The sequence below is a fragment of the Petromyzon marinus genome (assembly GCF_048934315.1).
Source record: "Petromyzon marinus isolate PM22_M1 ecotype Great Lakes invasive population chromosome 67 unlocalized genomic scaffold, UKy_Petmar_22M1.pri1.0 chr67_unloc.6, whole genome shotgun sequence".
NCBI lineage: Eukaryota > Metazoa > Chordata > Hyperoartia > Petromyzontiformes > Petromyzontidae > Petromyzon > Petromyzon marinus.
In genome coordinates, this window is record NW_027422596.1 from 803,239 (window position 1) to 824,160 (window position 20,922).

A 20,922-nucleotide genomic window follows, 5' to 3' on the forward strand; every position below is an offset into this window, starting at 1 on the left:
TTGCTGCTGCTGCTGTTGTTGTTGTGGCTGTTGTTGTGGCTGTTGTTGTTGTGGCTGTTGTTGTTGTTGTGGCTGTTGTTGTGGCTGTTGTGGTATCGGGTTTTGGTGGTGCCACTCGCCACCCCAGTTGCCACGCGGCCACGGAGAGGGACAGAGTAGGAGCGAGACACCCACCAGACCCGCGTCAATTATTCACGTCGCTAAATTAGCAATGAGCCACGATTTAATTAGCGGTGAGTGTGTCGACGATGTCCTCGTGTGTCACTCTTAACCCACCCACCCACCCATCCCCAGCCCTCACACAGATCCCCTTACAGCGATGGCCGTGTCGGAGACACTGAGAGGCTGGGTTCGAGCCCTGGGTCTGGGTGTCTCTCTCAGTGGGTTCACGATGGCCGTGTAAGAGACACTGAGAGGCTGGGTTCGAGCCCTGGGTCTGGGTGTCTCTCTCTCAGTGGGTTCACGATGGCCGTGTCAGAGACACTGAGAGGCTGGGTTCGAGGCCTGGGTCTGGGTGTCTCTCTCTCAGTGGGTTCACGATGGCCGTGTCGGAGACACCGAGAGGCTGGGTTCGAGCCCTGGGTCTGGGTGTCTCTCTCTCAGTTGGTTCACGATGGCCGTGTCAGAGACACTGAGAGGCTGGGTTCGAGCCCTGGGTCTGGGTGTCTCTCTCTCAGTGGGTTCACGATGGCTGTGTCAGAGACACTGAGAGGCTAGGTTCGAGCCCTGGGTCTGGGTGTCTCTCTCTCAGTGGGTTCACGATGGCTGTGTCAGAGACACTGAGAGGCTGGGTTCGAGCCCTGGGTCTGGGTGTCTCTCTCTCAGTGGGTTCACGATGGCCGTGTCGGAGACACTGAGAGGCTGGGTTCGAGCCCTGGGTCTGGGTGTCTCTCTCTCAGTGGGTTCACGATGGACGTGTCGGAGACACTGAGAGCCTGGGTTCGAGCCCTGGGTCTGGGTGTCTCTCTCTCAGTGAGTTCACGATGGCCGTGTCAGAGACACTGAGAGGCTGGGTTGGAGCCCTGGGTCTGGGTGTCTCTCTCTCAGTGGGTTCACGATGGCCGTGTCGGAGACACTGAGAGCCTGGGTTCGAGCCCTGGGTCTGGGTGTCTCTCTCTCAGTGGGTTCACGATGGCCGTGTCGGAGACACTGAGAGCCTGGGTTCGAGCCCTGGGTCTGGGTGTCTCTCTCTCAGTGGGTTCACGATGGCCGTGTCGGAGACACTGAGAGGCTGGGTTGGAGCCCTGGGTCTGGGTGTCTCTCTCTCAGTGGGTTCACGATGGCCGTGTCAAAGACACTGCGTGGCTGGGTTGGAGCCCTGGGTCTGGGTGTCTCTCTCTCAGTGGGTTCACGATGGCCGTGTCAAAGACACTGAGAGGCTGGGTTGGAGCCCTGGGTCTGGGTGTCTCTCTCTCAGTGAGTTCACGATGGCCGTGTCAGAGACGCCGAGAGGCTGGGTTCGAGCCCTGGGTCTGGGTGTCTCTCTCTCAGTGGGTTCACGATGGCTGTGTCAGAGACACTGAGAGGCTGGGTTGGAGCCCTGGGTCTGGGTGTCTCTCTCTCAGTGGGTTCACGATGGCCGTGTCAGAGACACTGAGAGGCTGGGTTCGAGCCCTGGGTCTGGGTGTCTCTCTCTCAGTGGGTTCACGATGGCCGTGTCGGAGACACTGAGAGGCTGGGTTCGAGCCCTGGGTCTGGGTGTCTCTCTCTCAGTGGGTTCACGATGGCCGTGTCGGAGACACTGAGAGCCTGGGTTCGAGCCCTGGGTCTGGGTGTCTCTCTCTCAGTGGGTTCACGATGGCCGTGTCAGAGACACTGAGAGGCTGGGTTCGAGCCCTGGGTCTGGGTGTCTCTCTCTCAGTGGGTTCACGATGGCCGTGTCAGAGACACTGAGAGGCTGGGTTCGAGCCCTGGGTCTGGGTGTCTCTCTCTCAGTGGGTTCACGATGGCCGTGTCGGAGACACTGAGAGGCTGGGTTGGAGCCCTGGGTCTGGGTGTCTCTCTCTCAGTGGGTTCACGATGGCCGTGTCAAAGACACTGCGTGGCTGGGTTGGAGCCCTGGGTCTGGGTGTCTCTCTCTCAGTGGGTTCACGATGGCCGTGTCAAAGACACTGAGAGGCTGGGTTGGAGCCCTGGGTCTGGGTGTCTCTCTCTCAGTGGGTTCACGATGGCCGTGTCAGAGACGCCGAGAGGCTGGGTTCGAGCCCTGGGTCTGGGTGTCTCTCTCTCAGTGGGTTCACGATGGCTGTGTCAGAGACACTGAGAGGCTGGGTTGGAGCCCTGGGTCTGGGTGTCTCTCAGTGGGTTCACGATGGCCGTGTCAGAGACACTGTGAGGCTGGGTTCGAGCCCTGGGTCTGGGTGTCTCTCTCTCTCAGTGGGTTCACGATGGCCGTGTCAGAGACACTGTGAGGCTGGGTTCGAGTTCCGTTTGTTCAAGCCCTGTGTCTCTTAGTGTATGTTGAACATTGTTTTGCACAATACGTGGCCAAACATTCACACATTCACCCATTCACAAAATCACCCACTCACCCATTCACTCATTCACGCATTCACTCATTCACTCAGACATTAACAAATTCATCCACCCACACATTCACCCACCCACACATTCACTCACCAACCCAGTCACTCGCTCACACATTCACCCACTCACACATTCACCCACTCACCGAGTCACTCACTCACTCACCCACTCACTCACCCACTCACTCACTCACCCACACTCACCAACTCACTCACCAACTCACTCACCCACTCACCCACTCACACACCCACTCACTCACCCACTCACTCACTCACGCACTCACGCCCTCACCAACCCACCCACTCACTCACTCACCCACTCACTCACTCACCCACTCTCCCACCCACCCACCCACTCACTCACTCACCCACTCACTCACTCACTCACCCACCCACCCACTCACTCACCCACTCACTCACCCACCCACTCACTCACCCACTCACTCACCCACTCACCCACCCACTCACTCACCCATCCACCCACTCAGCCACTCATTCACTCACTTACCCACTCACCCACTCACTAACTCACTCACCCACTCACCCACTCACTCACCCACTCACTCACCCACTCACCCACTCACCCACCCACTCACTCACTCACCCACTCACTCACCCACTCACCCACTCACTCACCCAATCACCCACTCACTCACCCACTCACCCACTCACTCACCCACTCACCCACCCACTCACCCACTCACTCACCCACTCACTCACCCACTCACTCACCCACTCACTCACTCACTCACCCACCCAGTCACTCGCTCACACATTCACCCACTCACACATTCACCCACTCACACATTCACCCACTCACCGAGTCACTCACTCACTCACCCACTCACTCACTCACCCACACTCACCAACTCACTCACCCACTCACTCACTCACCCACCCACTCACTCACTCACTCACCCACCCACCCACTCTCCCACCCACTCACTCACTCACCCACTTACTCACTCACACACTCACTCACTCACCCACCCACCCACTCACTCACTCTCCCACCCACTCACTCACTCACCCACTCACTCACTCACTCACCCACTCACTCACTCACTCACCCACTCACTCACCCACTCACTCACTCACCCACTCACCCACTCACTCACTCACCCACTCACTCACTCACCCACTCACCCACCCACCCACTCACCCAGTCACTCGCTCACTCACTCACCCACTCACACACCCACTCACTCACTCACCCACTCACCCACTCACCCACCCACCTACTCACCCACTCACTCACTCACCCACCCACTCACTCACCCACTCACTCACCCACCCACCCACTCACCCACTCACCCACCTACTCACCCACTCACTCACCCACTCACACCGACTCAACGCCGCGTGTGTGACCCCGTGACCTACCCCGGTGCCAGGTACAGTGCCCCGGTGCGGCAGGCTTCTGTGGCCTCATGGTGGCCAGCCGCACGTGCTACTGCTGTGAACTCTACAGCTGCGGAAGGTAACACGCACAGAGACCCATAGACACGCATAGAGACCCACAGACTCACATAGAGACCCACACGGTCACATAGAGACACAGGGTCACATAGAGACCCACAGACTCACACAGAGACACATAGACTCACATAGGCACCCATAGACACGCATATAGACCCACAGACTCACACAGAGACACATAGACTCACAGAGACACATAGACTCACACAGAGAACCACAGACTCACACAGAGACCCACAGACACGCATAGAGACCCACAGACACACACAGAGACCCATAGACACGCATAGAGACCCACATACTCAGAGAGACCCACAGACTCACATAGAGACCCATAGACTCACATAGAGACCCATAGACACACACATAGATGCATAGACTCACATAGAGACCCACAGACTCACATAGAGACCCACAGACTCACAGAGACCCACAGACTCACACAGAGACCCGTAGACTCACACAGAGACCTATAGACTCACATATAGACCCGTAGACTCACACAGAGACCCATAGACTCTCATAGAGACCCACAGGGTTACATAGAGACCCACAGACTCACATAGAGACCCATAGACTCACACAGAGACCAATAGACTCACACAGAGATCCACAGACTCAGAAAGAGACCTACAGACTCACACAGAGACGCATAGACTCACATAGAGACCCATAGACTCACACAGAGCGCCCATAGACTCACATAGAGACCCACATACTCACACCGAGAGCCACAGACTCACACAGAGACCCATAGACTCACATAGAGACCCATAGACACACACAGAGACGCACAGACTCACACAGAGACACATAGACACACACAGAGACGCATAGACTCACATAGAGCCCCACAGACCCACACAGAGACCCACAGACTCACACAGAGACCCACAGACTCACACAGAGACCCACAGACTCACACAGATACCCACAGACTCACAATGACACCCACAGACTCATACAGAGACCCATAGACTCACACAGAGACCCATAGACTCACATAGAGACCCACAGACTCACATAGAGACCCATAGACTCACATAGAGACCCATAGACACACACAGAGACGCACAGACTCACACAGAGACACATAGACACACACAGAGACGCATAGACTCACACAGAGACCCACAGACTCACACAGAGACCCACAGACTCACATAGAGACTCACAGACTCACACAGAGACCCACAGACTCACACAGAGACCCACAGACTCACACAGAGACCCACAGACTCACACAGAGACCCATAGACTCACACAGAGACCCATAGACTTACACAGAGACCCACAGAATCACACCGAGACCCACAGACTCACACAGAGACCCACAGACTCACACAGAGACCCACAGACTCACACAGAGACCCACAGAATCACACCGAGACCCACAGACTCACACAGAGACCCACAGACTCACACAGAGCCCCACAGACTCACACAGAGACCCACAGACTCACACAGAGACGCATAGACTCACGTAGAGACCCATAGACTCATACAGAGACCCATAGACTCACGCAGAGACCCACAGACTCACACAGAGACCCATAGGCTCACATAGAGACCCACAGACTCACATAGAGACCCATAGACTCACATAGAGACCCACAGACTCACATAGAGACCCACAGACTCACACGTAGACCCACAGACTCACATAGAGACCCCTTGACTCACACAGAGACCCACAGACTCACACAGAGACCCATTGACTCACACAGAGACCCACAGACTCACACAGAGACCCACAGACTCACACAGAGACCCATAGACTCTCATAGAGACCCACAGGGTTACATAGAGACCCACAGACTCACACAGAGACCCATAGACTCACATAGAGACCCACAGACCCACATAGAGACCCATAGACTCACATAGAGACCCATAGACACACACACAGACGCACAGACTCACAAAGAGACACATAGACTCACACAGAGACCCACAGACTCACACAGAGACACATAGACACACACAGAGACCCATAGACTCACACAGAGACCCATAGACTCACACAGAGACCCACAGACTCACACAAAGACCCACAGACTCACACAGAGACACATAGACACACACAGAGACGCATAGACTCACACACAGAGACCCACAGACTCACACAGAGACCCACAGACTCACACAGAGACCCACAGACTCACACAGAGACCCACAGACACACACAGAGACCCACAGACTCACACAGAGACCCACAGACTAACACAGAGACCCATAGACTCATACAGAGACCCATAGACTCACACAGAGACCCACAGACCCACACAGAGACCCATAGACTCAAATAGAGACCCATAGACTCAAACAGAGACCCATAGACTCACACAGAGACCCACAGACACACACAGAGACCCACAGACTCACACAGAGACCCACAGACACACACAGAGACCCACAGACTCATACAGAGACCCATAGACTCACACAGAGACCCACAGACTCATACAGAGACCCATAGACTCACACAGAGACCCATAGACTCACATAGAGACCCACAGACTCACATAGAGACCCATAGACTCACATAGAGACCCATAGACACACACAGAGACGCACAGACTCACACAGAGACACATAGACACACACAGAGACGCATAGACTCACACAGAGTCCCACAGACTCACACAGAGACCCACAGACTCACATAGAGACCCACAGACTCACACAGAGACCCACAGACTCACACAGAGACCCACAGACTCACACAGAGACCCACAGACTCACACAGAGACCCATAGACTCACACAGAGACCCATAGACTTACACAGAGACCCACAGAATCACACCGAGACCCACAGACTCACACAGAGACCCACAGACTCACACAGAGACCCACAGACTCACACAGAGACCCACAGAATCACACCGAGACCCACAGACTCACACAGAGACCCACAGACTCACACAGAGCCCCACAGACTCACACAGAGACCCACAGACTCACACAGAGACGCATAGACTCACGTAGAGACCCATAGACTCATACAGAGACCCATAGACTCACGCAGAGACCCACAGACTCACACAGAGACCCATAGGCTCACATAGAGACCCACAGACTCACATAGAGACCCATAGACTCACATAGAGACCCACAGACTCACATAGAGACCCACAGACTCACACGGAGACCCACAGACTCACATAGAGACCCCTTGACTCACACAGAGACCCACAGACTCACACAGAGACCCATTGACTCACACAGAGACCCACAGACTCACACAGAGACCCACAGACTCACACAGTGACCCATAGACTCTCATAGAGACCCACAGGGTTACATAGAGACCCACAGACTCACACAGAGACCCATAGACTCACATAGAGACCCACAGACCCACATAGAGACCCATAGACTCACATAGAGACCCATAGACACACACACAGACGCACAGACTCACAAAGAGACACATAGACTCACACAGAGACCCACAGACTCACACAGAGACACATAGACACACACAGAGACCCATAGACTCACACAGAGACCCATAGACTCACACAGAGACCCACAGACTCACACAAAGACCCACAGACTCACACAGAGACACATAGACACACACAGAGACGCATAGACTCACACACAGAGACCCACAGACTCACACAGAGACCCACATACTCACACAGAGACCCACAGACTCACACAGAGACCCACAGACACACACAGAGACCCACAGACTCACACAGAGACCCACAGACTAACACAGAGACCCATAGACTCATACAGAGACCCATAGACTCACACAGAGACCCACAGACCCACACAGAGACCCATAGACTCAAATAGAGACCCATAGACTCAAACAGAGACCCATAGACTCACACAGAGACCCACAGACACACACAGAGACCCACAGACTCACACAGAGACCCACAGACACACACAGAGACCCACAGACTCATACAGAGACCCATAGACTCACACAGAGACCCACAGACCCACACAGAGACCCATAGACTCAAACAGAGACCCATAGACTCAAACAGAGACCCATAGACTCACACAGAGACCCATAGACTCACACAGAGACCCACAGACTCACACAGAGACCTAAAGACTCCACCCCCACCCCACAACATCCCCGCCCCTCCACCTCGCCCCACCCCCCCCTAGACGAGGTCACGTGGGGCAGTGGCGAAGCGTGGCTGATTTGTGACCCTGAGGAATTTGTGGAATTAACGAAACAGAAAACCCGTGGTGATGGTGGTGTGGTGGTGGTGTGGTGGTGATGGTGGTGTGATGGTGGTGTGGTGGTGATGGTGGTGTGGTGGTGATGGTGGTGATGGTTGTGTGGTGGTGATGGTGGTGTGGTGGTGGTGGTGTGGTGGTGATGATGGTGGTGATGGTGGTGTGGTGGTGGTGGTGTGGTGGTGATGGTGGTGATGGTGGTGTGGTGGTGGTGTGTTGGTGATGGTGGTGTGGTGTTGGTGTGGTGATAGTGGTGTGGTGTGGTGGTGTGGTGGTGATGGTGGTGTGGTGGTGATGGTGGTGATGGTGGTGTGGTGGTGATGGTGGTGTGGTGGTGATGGTGGTGATGGTGGTGTGGTGGTGATGGTGGTGTGGTGGTGTGGTCGTGATGATGGTGATGTGGTGATGTGGTGGTGATGATGGTGGTGTGGTGGTGATGGTGGTGTGGTGGTGATGATGGTGTGGTGATGGTGGGTGGTGGTGTGGTGGTGTGGTGGTGATGGTGGTGTGGTGGTGGTGTGGTGGTGTGGTTGGTGGTGATGGTGGTGTGGTGGTGATGGTGGTGTGGTGGTGGTGGTGTGATGGTGGTGTGGTGGTGATGGTGGTGTGGTGGTGATGATGGTGCTGTGGTGATGGTGGTGTGGTGGTGATAGTGGTGTGGTGGTGGTGGTGGTGATGGTGGTGTGGTGGTGATGATGGTGCTGTGGTGATGGTGGTGTAGTGGTGATAGTGGTGTGGTGGTGTGGTGGTGAAAGTGGTGTGGTGGTGATGGTGGTGTGGTGTTGGTGTGGTGATAGTGGTGTGGTGGTGTGGTGGTGATGGTGGTGTGGTGGTGATGGTGGTGTGGTGGTGTGGTGTGGTGGTGATAGTGGTGTGGTGGTGATGGTGGGGTGGTGGTGGTGTGGTGGTGATGGTGGTGTGGTGGTGATGATGGTGCTGTGGTGATGGTGGTGTGGTGTTGATGGTGGTGATGGTGGTGTGGTGGTGATGGTGTGGTGGTGATGGTGGTGATGGTGTGGTGATGGTGGTGGTGATGGTGGTGTGGTGATGATGGTGGTGCTGATGGTGGTGATGGTGATGGTTGTGTGGTGGTGATGGTGGTGGTGGTGATGGTTATGGTGGTGTGGTGGTGATGGTGGTGGTGGTGTCGTGGTGATGGTGGTGATGGTGGTGATGGTGGTGATGGTGGTGGTGTGGTGGTGATGGTCGTGTGGTGGTGATGGTGGTGCTGATGGTGGTGATGGTGGTGGTGATGGTTGTGTGGTGGTGATGGTGGTGGTAATGTGGTAGTGTGGTGGTGATGGTGGTGGTGGTGTGGTGATGATCGTGGTGATGTGGTGTGGTGGTGATGGTGGTGTGGCGGTGATGGTGGTGATGTGGTGGTGTGGTGGTGATGGTGGTGGTGTGGTGGTGATGGTGGTGATGGTGGTGGTGATTGTGATGTGGTGATGGTGGTGTGGTGGTGTGGTGTTGATGGTGGTGATGGTGGTGTGGCGGTGATGGTGGTGGAGATGGTGGTGTGGTGGTGATGGTGGTGTGGTGGTGATGGTGGTGTGGTGGTGATGTGGTGGTGATAGTCCTGGTGATGGTAGTGATGGTGATGATGGTGGTGATGGTGGTGTGGTGGTATGGTGATGTGGTGATGTGGTGGTGTGGTGGTGATGTGGTGGTGATAGTGCTGGTGGTCGTGATGGTGATGGTGGTGATGGTGGTATGGTGGTGTGGTGTTGATAGTGGTGATGGTGGTGATGGTGGTGTGGTGGTGATGGAGGTGTGGTTGTGATGGTGGCGTGGTGGTGATGGTGGTGTGGTGGTGATGGTGGTGTGGTGGTGATGGTGGTGTGGTGGTGATGATGGTGGTGTGGTGATGGTGGTGTTGATGGTGGTGATGGTGGTGATGGTGGTGTGGTGGTGATGGTGTGGTGGTGGTGATGGTGGTGATGGTGGTGATGGTGGGGTGGTGATGGTGGTGTGGTGATGGTGTTGTGGTGTTGATGGTGGTGATGGTGGTGATGGTGTGGTGGTGATGGTGGTGTGGTGATGATGGTGGTGTGGTGGTGATGGTGGTGATGGTGGTGGTGATGGTGGTGTGGTGGTGATGTGGTGGTGATGGTGGTGTGGTGGTGATGGTGGTGGTGATAGTGCTGGTGATAGTGGTGGTGATGATGGTGGTGATGGTGGTGTGGTGGTGATGGTGGTGTGGTGATGATGGTGGTGATGTGGTGTGGTGCTCATGGTGGTGTGGCGGTGATGGTGGTGATGGTGGTGATGTGGTTGTGATGGTGATGTGGTGGTGATAGTGGTAGTGGTGGTGGTGATGATGGTGGTGGTGTGGTGGTGATGGTGGTGATGGTGGTGTGTTGGTGATGGTGGTGTGCTGGTGATGGTGGTGTGGTGGTGATTGTGGTGTGGTGGTGGTGTGGTGGTGTGGTGGTGATGGTGGTGTGGTGGTGATGGTGGTGGTGATGGTTTCGTAGTGTGGTGGTGATGGTGCTGGCGATGATGGTGGTGTGGTAATGGTGTTGTGATGGTGTGGTGGTGATGGTGGTGTGGTGGTGATGGTGGTGATGGTGGTGTGGTGGTGATGGTAATGGTGATGGTGGTGATGGTGGTGTGGTGGTGATGGTGGTGTGGTGGTGTGGTGGTGATGGTGGTGGTGTGGTGGTGGTGATAGTGGTGATGGTGGTGGTGATGGTGGTGGTGTGGTGGTGATGGTGCTGGTGATGGTGGTGGTGTGGTGATGGTGTTGTGATGGTGTGGTGGTGATGGTGGTGATGGTGGTGTGGTGGTGATAGTGCTGGTGATGGTGGTGATGGTAATGGTGGTGATGGTGGTGGTGTGGTGGTGATGGTGGTGTGGTGGTGATGGTGGTGATGGTGGTGTGGTGGTGATGGTGTGGTGGCGGTGATGGTGGTGGCAGTGGTGATGGTGGCAGTGGTGATGGTGGTGGTGGCAGTGGCGATGGTGGCAATGGTGGTGGTGATGGTGGTGGTGATGGCAGTGGTGGTGGCGATGGTGGCAATGGTGGTGGTGATATGGAGGTGTGGTGAGCGGTGGGTGTAGTGGTTAGCGCTGCGCTGCGCAATGCACCCAGAGACTCGAGTTCGATTCCCGTTCACGACCAACACCACCGGTGACGATTATCTGAACCGGTCCTGGGCCTCCCCTAGGTCGACTCAGCCTCAAACGAATAGCTGGTGTAGCGGTGTGTAGTGAACATCGCCACTGGGGAGACAAAGGCGGTCGGGCGTAGTGCTGGTAGCCACCCACCTCCTCGTGTGTCACAGTGCCGGTAGCCTTCACAGCACTTGCCCCTACAGCCTGTTAGAGGCTACACGGGGGAGCTTTGTCTGTGTCTACCTTCACAGGTGCTGCTGCTACTCGCTACTCACAGCACTTGCCCCTACAGCCTGTTAGAGGCTACACGGGGGACCTTTGTCTGTGTCTACCTTCACAGGCGCTACTGCTATTCGCAGTGAGTGGGTGGTTGAGTGGGTGGGTGAGTGAGTGGGTGAGTGAGTGGGTGAGTGAGTGAGCAAGTGGGTGAGTGGGTGAGTGAGTGGGTGAGTGGGTGGGTGAGTGAGTGAGTGGGTGAGTAAGTAAGTGGGTGAGTGGGTGAGTGTGTGGGTGAGTGGGTGAGTGAGTGGGTGAGTGAGTGAGTGGGTGAGTGAATGGGTGAGTGAGTAAGTGGGTGAGTGAGTGAGTGGGTGAGTGAGTGAGTGGGTGAGTGAGTGGGTGAGTGAGTGAGTGGGTGAGTGAGTGGGTGAGTGAGTGAGTGGGTGAGTGAGTGAGTGGGTGAGTGGGTGAGTGAGTGGGTGAGTGAGTGAGGGGGTGAGTGAGTGGGTGAGTGAGTGAGTGGGTGAGTGGGTGAGTGAGTGGGTGAGTGAGTGAGTGGGTGAGTGAATGGGTGAGTGAGTGGGTGAGTGAGTGGGTGAGTGAGTGGGTGAGTGGGTGAGTGAGTGGGTGAGTGAGTGAGTGGGTGGGCGAGTGAGTGAGTGGGTGAGTGAATGGGTGAGTGAGTGAGTGGGTGAGTGGGTGAGTGAATGGGTGAGTGGGTGGGTGAGTGGGTGAGTGAGGGGGTGAGTGAGTGAGTGAGGGGGTGAGTGAGTGGGTGAGTGAGTGAGTGAGTGGGTCAGTGAGTGGGTGAGTGAGTGAGTGGGTGAGTGGGTGAGTGAATGGGTGAGTGGGTGGGTGAGTGGGTGAGTGAGTGGGTGAGTGAGTGAGGGGGTGAGTGAGTGGGTGAGTGAGTGAGTGGGTGAGTGGGTGAGTGATTGGGTGAGTGAGTGAGTGAGTGGGTGAGTGAATGGGTGAGTGAGTGAGTGGGTGAGTGAGTGGGTGAGTGAGTGGGTGAGTGAGTGGGTGAGTGGGTGACTGAGTGGGTAAGTGAGTGAGTGGGTGAGTGAATGGGTGAGTGAGTGAGTGGGTGAGTGGGTGAGTGAGTGGGTGAGTGAATGGGTGAGTGAGTGGGTGAGTGAGTGAGTGGGTGAGTGAATGGGTGAGTGAGTGAGTGGGTGAGTGAGTGGGTGAGTGAGTCGACAAGCAGATGTTCTAAATAAAAGAGTTTGTAAATCTAGACGATGATGACGATGATGTAAAAGTGCATCACAGCTCCCAGAAGCTTCCTAATATCGAGCGGGAAGAACGTTCCAGACGGCCACGGCAGCAGCAGCGCAATCTGCAAGCGCGTCGCATAGAGACCCATCGTAGTGTATAGTGTAGTGTATAGTGTAGTGTATAGTATAGTGTGTAGTGTATGGTGTAGTGTATAGTGTAGTGTAATGTAGTGTATAGTGCAGTGTATAGTAGTGTATAGTGTAGCGTACAGGAGTGTAAGCAGTGTGTACAGTGTAGTGTATGGTGTAGTGTATAGTGTAGTGTATAGTATAGTGTGTGGTGTATGGTGTAGTGTATAGTGTAGTGTAATGTAGTGTATAGTGTAGTGTATATAGTAGTGTATAGTGCAGTGTATAGTAGTGTATAGTGTAGCGTACAGGAGTGTAATCAGTGTGTACAGTGTAGTGTATGGTGTAGTGTATAGTGTAGTGTATAGTGTAGTGTATAGTGTAGTGTATGGTGTAGTGTAGTGTATAGTGTAGTGTAAAGTAGTATATAGTATAGTGTATAGTAGTTATAGTGTAGTGTATAGTGTAGTGTATGGTGTAGTGTATAGTGTAGTGTACAGTGTAGTGTATAGTGTAGTTTATAGTGTAGTGTATGGTATAGTGTAGTGTAAAGTGTAGTGTATAGTGTAGTGTATAGTGTGTATAGTGTAATGTATGGTATAGTGTATAGTGTAGTGTAAAGTAGTGTAGTGTATAGTGTAGTGTATAGTGCAGTGTAAAGTAGTATATAGTGTAGTGTATAGTAGTGTAAAGTAGTATATAGCGTAGTGCATGGTAGTGTAAAGTAGTGTATAGTGTAGTGTATAGTAGTGTAAAGTAGTATATAGTGTAGTGTATAGTGTAGTGTATAGTAGTGTAAAGTAGTATATAGTGTAGTGTGTAGTAGTGTGAAGTAGTGTATAGTGTAGTGTATGGTAGTGTAAAGTAGTGTATAGTGTAGTGTATCGCGTTCGACGGCCATCCGCGAGGTACCGAGAGGCGTCTCTGCATGCGTGTGCGAGTGAGAGCAGGCCGAGCGGGATAGGCGCCTACCACGTGTTCACAGGCGTCTCCGACTGCCGGGAAGTCGTCCACCTCTACAGGCTGCTCTGGACGACCACCAGCCTCAACGTGCTGGGACTCATGTTGGGCATCGTCACTGCAGCCATCCTGGGCGACTTCAAAGAGGTGGGCGGCATAGAGGCCCACAGACTCACGCAGAGACACGTAGACTCACACAGAGACCCGTAGACTCACACAGAGACCCGTAGACTCAGAGACCCGTAGACTCACACTGAGACGCACAGACTCACGCAGAGACCCGTAGACTCACACAGAGACCCGTAGACTCACACAGAGACCCATAGACTCACACAGAGACCCATAGACTCAGAGACCCATAGACTCACACAGAGACCCATAGACTCACATAGAGACCCGTAGACTCATGCAGAGACCCATAGACTCATGCAGAGACCCATAGACTCATGCAGAGACCCGTGGACTCACAGAGAGTCCCACAGACTCACACAGAGGCCCACAGACTCACACAGAGACCCGTAGACTCACGCAGAGACCCGTAGACTCACACAGAGACGCATAGATTCACACAGAGACCCGTAGACTCACACAGAGACCCGTAGACTCACACAGAGACCCGTAGACTCACACATAGACCCTTAGACTCACACAGAGACCCATAGACTCACACAGAGACCCATAGACTCACACAGAGACTCACAGACTCACACAGAGACCCGTAGACTCATACAGAGACCTGTAGACTCACAGAGACCCATAGACTCACACAGAGTCCCACAGACTCACATAGAGGCCCACAGACTCACGCAGAGACCCGTAGACTCACACAGAGACCCGTAGACTCACGCAGAGACCCTTAGACTCAGAGACCCATAGACTCACACAGAGACCCGTAGACTCACACTGAGACACATAGACTCACACAGAGACCCATAAACTCACACAGAGACTCACACTCACACAGAGACCCGTAGACTCACGCTGAGACCCGTAGACTCACACAGAGACCCGTAGACTCACACAGAGACCCGTAGACTCACACAGAGACCCATAGACTCACACAGAGACCCATAGACTCACACTGAGACCCATAGACTCAAACAGAGACCCATAAACTCACACAGAGACTCACAGACTCACACAGAGACCCGTAGACTCACGCAGAGACCCGTAGACTCACACAGAGATCCGTAGACTCACAGAGACCCGTAGACTCACACAGAGGCCCATAGACTCACGCAGAGACCTGTAGACTCACACAGAGACTCATAGACTCACACAAAGACCCACGGACTCACACAGAGACCCGTAGACTCATGCAGAGACCCGTAGACTCACACAGAGACCCATAGACTCACACAGAGACCCGTAGACTCACACAGAGACCCATAGACTCACACAAAGACCCACGGACTCACACAGAGACCCGTAGACTCACGCAGAGACCTGTAGACTCACACAAAGACCCATAGACTCACGCACAGAGACCCATAGACTCACGCAGAGACCCGTAGACTCACACTACGACCCGTAGACTCACGCAGAGACCCATAGACTCACACAAAGACCCGTAGACTCACACAGAGACCCATAGACTCATGCAGAGACCCGTGGACTCACAGAGAGTCCCACAGACTCACACAGAGGCCCACAGACTCACACAGAGACCCGTAGACTCACGCAGAGACCCGTAGACTCACACAGAGCGCATAGATTCACACAGAGACCCGTAGACTCACACAGAGACCCGTAGACTCACACAGAGACCCGTAGACTCACACATAGACCCTTAGACTCACACAGAGACCCATAGACTCACACAGAGACCCATAGACTCACACAGAGACTCACAGACTCACACAGAGACCCGTAGACTCATACAGAGACCTGTAGACTCACAGAGACCCATAGACTCACACAGAGTCCCACAGACTCACATAGAGGCCCACAGACTCACGCAGAGACCCGTAGACTCACACAGAGACCCGTAGACTCACGCAGAGACCCTTAGACTCAGAGACCCATAGACTCACACAGAGACCCGTAGACTCACACTGAGACACATAGACTCACACAGAGACCCATAAACTCACACAGAGACTCACACTCACACAGAGACCCGTAGACTCACGCTGAGACCCGTAGACTCACACAGAGACCCGTAGACTCACACAGAGACCCGTAGACTCACACAGAGACCCATAGACTCACACAGAGACCCATAGACTCACACTGAGACCCATAGACTCAAACAGAGACCCATAAACTCACACAGAGACTCACAGACTCACACAGAGACCCGTAGACTCACGCAGAGACCCGTAGACTCACACAGAGATCCGTAGACTCACAGAGACCCGTAGACTCACACAGAGGCCCATAGACTCACGCAGAGACCTGTAGACTCACACAGAGACTCATAGACTCACACAAAGACCCACGGACTCACACAGAGACCCGTAGACTCATGCAGAGACCCGTAGACTCACACAGAGACCCATAGACTCACACAGAGACCCGTAGACTCACACAGAGACCCATAGACTCACACAAAGACCCACGGACTCACACAGAGACCCGTAGACTCAGACATAGACCCATAGACTCACACAGAGACCCATAGACTCACATAGAGACCCACAGACTGACCGTCGTGTTTCACGTGTCGCTATGATATAAATGCGTTGTTGTGTTGTTGTGTTGCGTATGTTGTTATTGCACGTGTTGTTCTTCTTCCCATCGTTATTGTTGCTGTTGTTGCAGACTCTGCGAGGCCCAACTCAGGCTTTTGCTCAGCCCAGCTTCCAGCCGTCGGGAACCAACGGGCAGCAGCAAGTGATCACCTACACCAGCTACTGCACCTACCCAGCCCTCGCCCTGTCGGTACGCAGCCAGTAGCAGCAGCAGCAGCAGTCGGGGTAGTAGCAGTATTAGCAGCAGTAGTAGCAGCAGTAGTTGCAGCAGTAGTAGCAGCAATAACAGTAGCAGCAGTAGTAGTAGTTGCAGTAGTAGCAGTAGTGGTAGTGATACGGCAGTAGTAGCAGCAGCAGGAACGGCAGTGGCAGCAGTAGTGGTAGCAGTAATAGCAGCAGCAGTAGTAGTGGTAGCGTTAGTAGTCAGGGTAGTGGTAGCGGCAGTAGTAGCGGCAGTAGTGGTAGCAGTAGTAGCAGCATCAGTAGCAGCAGTGGTGGTAGCAGTAGTGGCAGTAGTTGTAGTAGTAGCAGCAGTAGTAGCACCAGTAGTAGTAGCAGCTGTGGATGAAGGAGAGAGCTGTGGATCAAGGAGGAATGAAGGAGGGAGCTGTTAATGAAGGAGAGAGCTGTGGATGAAGGCGAGAGCTGTGGATGAAGGAGGGAGCTGTGGATGAAGGAGAGAGCTGTGGATGAAGGAGGGAGCTGTGGATGAAGGAGGGAGCTGTGGATGAACGAGAGAGCTGTGGATGAAGGAGGGAGCTGTGGATGAAGGAGAAAGCTGTGAATGAAGGAGAGAGCTGTGGATGAAGGAGGGAGCTGTGGATGAAGGAGGGAGCTGTGGATGAAGGAGGGACCTGTTGATGAAGGAGGGAGCTGTGGATGAAGGAGAGAGCTGTGGATGAAGGAGGGAGCTGTGGATGAAGGAGAGAGCTGTGGATGAAGGAGGGAGCTGTGGATGAAGGAGAGAGCTGTGGATGAAGGAGGGAGCTGTGGATGAAGGAGGGAGCTGTGGATGAAGGAGAGAGCTGTGGATGAAGGAAGGAGCTGTGGATGAAGGAGAAAGCTGTGAATGAAGGAGAGAGCTGTGGATGAAGGAGGGAGCTGTGGATGAAGGAGGGAGCTGTGGATGAAGGAGGGACCTGTTGATGAAGGAGGGAGCTGTGGATGAAGGAGGGAGCTGTGGATGAAGGAGAGAGCTGTGGATGAAGGAGAGAGCTGTGGATGAAGGAGGGAGCTGTGGATGAAGGAGTGAGCTGTGGATGAAGCTGTGTGTGAAGGAGGGAGCTGTGGATGAAGGAGGGAGCTGTGGATGAAGGAGAGAGCTGTGGATGGAGGGATCTGTGGGTGAAGGAGGGAGCTATAGATGAAGGAGAGAGAAGTATATGAATGAGAGAGCTGTGGATGGAGGGAACTATGAATGAAGGTGGGAGCTGTGGATGAAGGAGGGAGCTGTGGATGAAGGAGGGAGCTGTGGATGAAGGAAGGATAAATCTAGATTGAAAACTAATTTCTGTAGAACTGCTTGTTGTGTTTCGTTTGTTGTCCTTCCCGCACACGTCCAATAAGCATGGTTGGCTACGTACGGTGCACACACACAAGGTGGAATAAAAGGTGTTAAACCATGACCTCCTCTCCATCTCCCTCTCCAACTCTCTCCATCTATCTCCATCTCTCTCCATCTCTCTTCAACTCCCCATCTTTCCATCTCTCTCTATCTCTCTCCATCTCTCTCTCCATGTCTCTCCATCTCTCTCCATCTCCCCATCTTTCCATCTATCTCTCTCCATCTTTCTCCATCTCTCTCCATCTATCTCCATCTCTCTCTCTATCTCTCTCTCCACCTCTCCATCATCTCTCTCCATCTCTCTCCATCTCTCCATCTCTCCCTCTCTCTCCATCTCTCCATCTCTCTCCATCTCTCTCTCTCTCTCTCCATCATCTCTCTCCCTCTCTCTCCATCTCTCTCCACCTCTCTCCATCTCTCTCCATCTATCTCCATCTCTCTCCATCTCTCTCTCCAACTCTCTCTCCATCTCTCTCCATCTCTCTCTCTCTCTCCATCTCTCTCGCTCTCTCAATCTCTCTCTCCATCTCTCTCTCAATCTCTCTCTCTCCATCTCCCCATCTGTCCATCTCTCTCCACCTCTCTCTCCATCTCTCTCCTTATCTCTCTCTCTATCTCTCTCTCTCTATCTCTCTCCATCTCTCTATCAATCTCTCTCTCTCCATCTCTCCCCATCTCTCTCTGCATCTCCCCACATCTCTCCATCTCCACCCCCCCCACCACCACCCTCCCCACCCCCCTGCCCCCCTATCCCTCACAGGGCTCCTCCGGGGGCTACCCAGCCGCCAGTGCTCCACCCGTCGGGTTGGACGACCACCACCACCAGCAGCAGCACCCCCAGCAGCAGCAGCAGCCTCCTCCCGTGGACCTCCAGAACATCGCTCCCTCCCTACTGCCCAACACGCCACCCCTGTACACGCCAATGTACTTCCCGGCCAGCGAGAAGCCTCCAGCCTACATCCCGTGACGGGTCTCGCGACACTGAGGGAAGGGAGGGAGTGGAGGGGCGATTATCGGTAGCAGCAGTAGCGGCATCATCATCAGCAGCAGCAGCATCAGCAGCATGATCAGCAGCTGTAGCAGCATTAACATGGTCATCATGATCATCACCAGCAGCATCGTCATCATCATCAGCAGCAGTAGCGGGAATCATCATCATCATCAGCATCATCAGCAGTAGCGTCATCATCAGCATCATCATCATCAGCAGCATGATCAGCCGCTGTAGCAGCATTAACATGGTCATCATGATCATCACCAGCAGCACCGTCATCATCATCAGCAGCAGCAGTGGGATCATCATCATCATCAGCAGCAGTAGCGTCATCATCAGCATCATCATCATCAGCAGTATGATCAGCAGCTGTAGCAGCAGCATTAACATGATCATCATGATCAGCTAGTGCTGATGATGATGACGATGATGAGAGAGAGAGAGACACGGAAACTCCAAATCTACAGCAGCAGCAGACATCGTCAGGGTCTGGATCGAACCCACGACCTGATGTAGACCAGGCGAGGTAGTCAACATCTCATAGCCGCTGTGATGATGATGAGAGAGAGACGCAGACTCCAAATATACAGCAGCAGCAGGCATCGTCAGGGTCGGTGATCGAACCCACGACCTCCTGTAGACCACACCTCGCACTCCATTTCAAGGTGCACCTAGCCTGGCACGAGAGCCACGGAGATGTCACCGGCTGCTGTTGTGTTCGCCGTGCAATTCGGAATTCACGTTGTCCGACGTTTCTCCCCACGTGCCTGGATATTCTTAATTTAATGTAACAGATGTCTATGAATCTTCGCGCAATTAGGCGCGTCCAATTTTAGCTTAGCGGACCTGCGTCTTAGAGTGGAAAATCCACATTCCCATGGGCGGGGACGAGGGGGTGTGAGTTTGAACAGTGCACGTGATAATTAACCCCCTGTGATTGAATAAACTCGGTAATTATTTAGCATTGTCCGTATCTCTTTGTGTTGAGTGGGCGTGGCAAAAACACTATTTGCATCTCATTTGCATAACTGTTGCATGTCATTTGCGTATCGTTTGCACAGTGTGGATTCAGATGGAACAGATGGAGATTAGTCCACACACGTGGTAGAAGGGGAGTGAGATGGAACAGATGGAGATTCGTCCACACACGGGGTAGAAGGGAGTGAGATGGAACAGATGGAGATTAGTGGACACACGTGGTAGAAGGGGAGTGAGATGGAACAGATGGAGATTAGTCCACACACGTGGTAGAAGGGGAGTGAGATGGAACAGATGGAGATTCGTCCACACACGGGGTAGAAGGGAGTGAGATGGAACAGATGGAGATTAGTGGACACACGTGGTAGAAGGGGAGTGAGATGGAACAGATGGAGATTAGTCCACCCACGGGCTAGGAGGGAGTGAGATGGAACAGATGGAGATTAGTCCACCCACGGGGTAGGAAGGAGTGAGATGTAAAAGATGGAGATTAGTCCACCCACGGGGTAGAAGGCAGTGAGATGGAACAGATGGAGATTAGTCCACCCACGGGGTAGGAAGGAGTGAGATGGAACAGATGGAGATTAGTCCACCCACGGGGTAGGAAGGAGTGAGATGGAACAGATGGAGATTAGTCCACACACGTGGTAGAAGGGGAGTGAGATGGAACAGATGGAGATTAGTCCACACACGGGGTAGAAGGGAGTGAGATGGAACAGATGGAGATTAGTCCACCCACGGGGTAGGAAGGAGTGAGATGGAACAGATGGAGATTAGTCCACCTACCTGTCAGAGGCCGTGTATACTGCTCCTCCTCGACGCCCATCCACCCAC

The 20,922-nt window shown here is 53.7% G+C and overlaps 1 protein-coding gene across 1 annotated transcript in view; it reads left to right on the plus strand.

The window, feature by feature from the left end:
* Positions 1–20,069, plus strand: part of LOC116937744 (transmembrane protein 255B-like) — a 41,532-nt gene extending 21,463 nt beyond the window's left edge. Inside the window, exons 8-11 of the mRNA XM_076058055.1 lie at positions 3,920–4,005; positions 13,841–14,006; positions 16,623–16,742; positions 18,877–20,069. Coding sequence (XP_075914170.1) covers positions 3,920–4,005; positions 13,841–14,006; positions 16,623–16,742; positions 18,877–19,083 — 579 coding nt within the window. The 3' untranslated portion in view covers positions 19,084–20,069. The remainder of the gene's footprint in view (positions 1–3,919; positions 4,006–13,840; positions 14,007–16,622; positions 16,743–18,876) is intronic.
* The last annotated feature ends 853 nt before the right edge of the window (positions 20,070–20,922 follow it).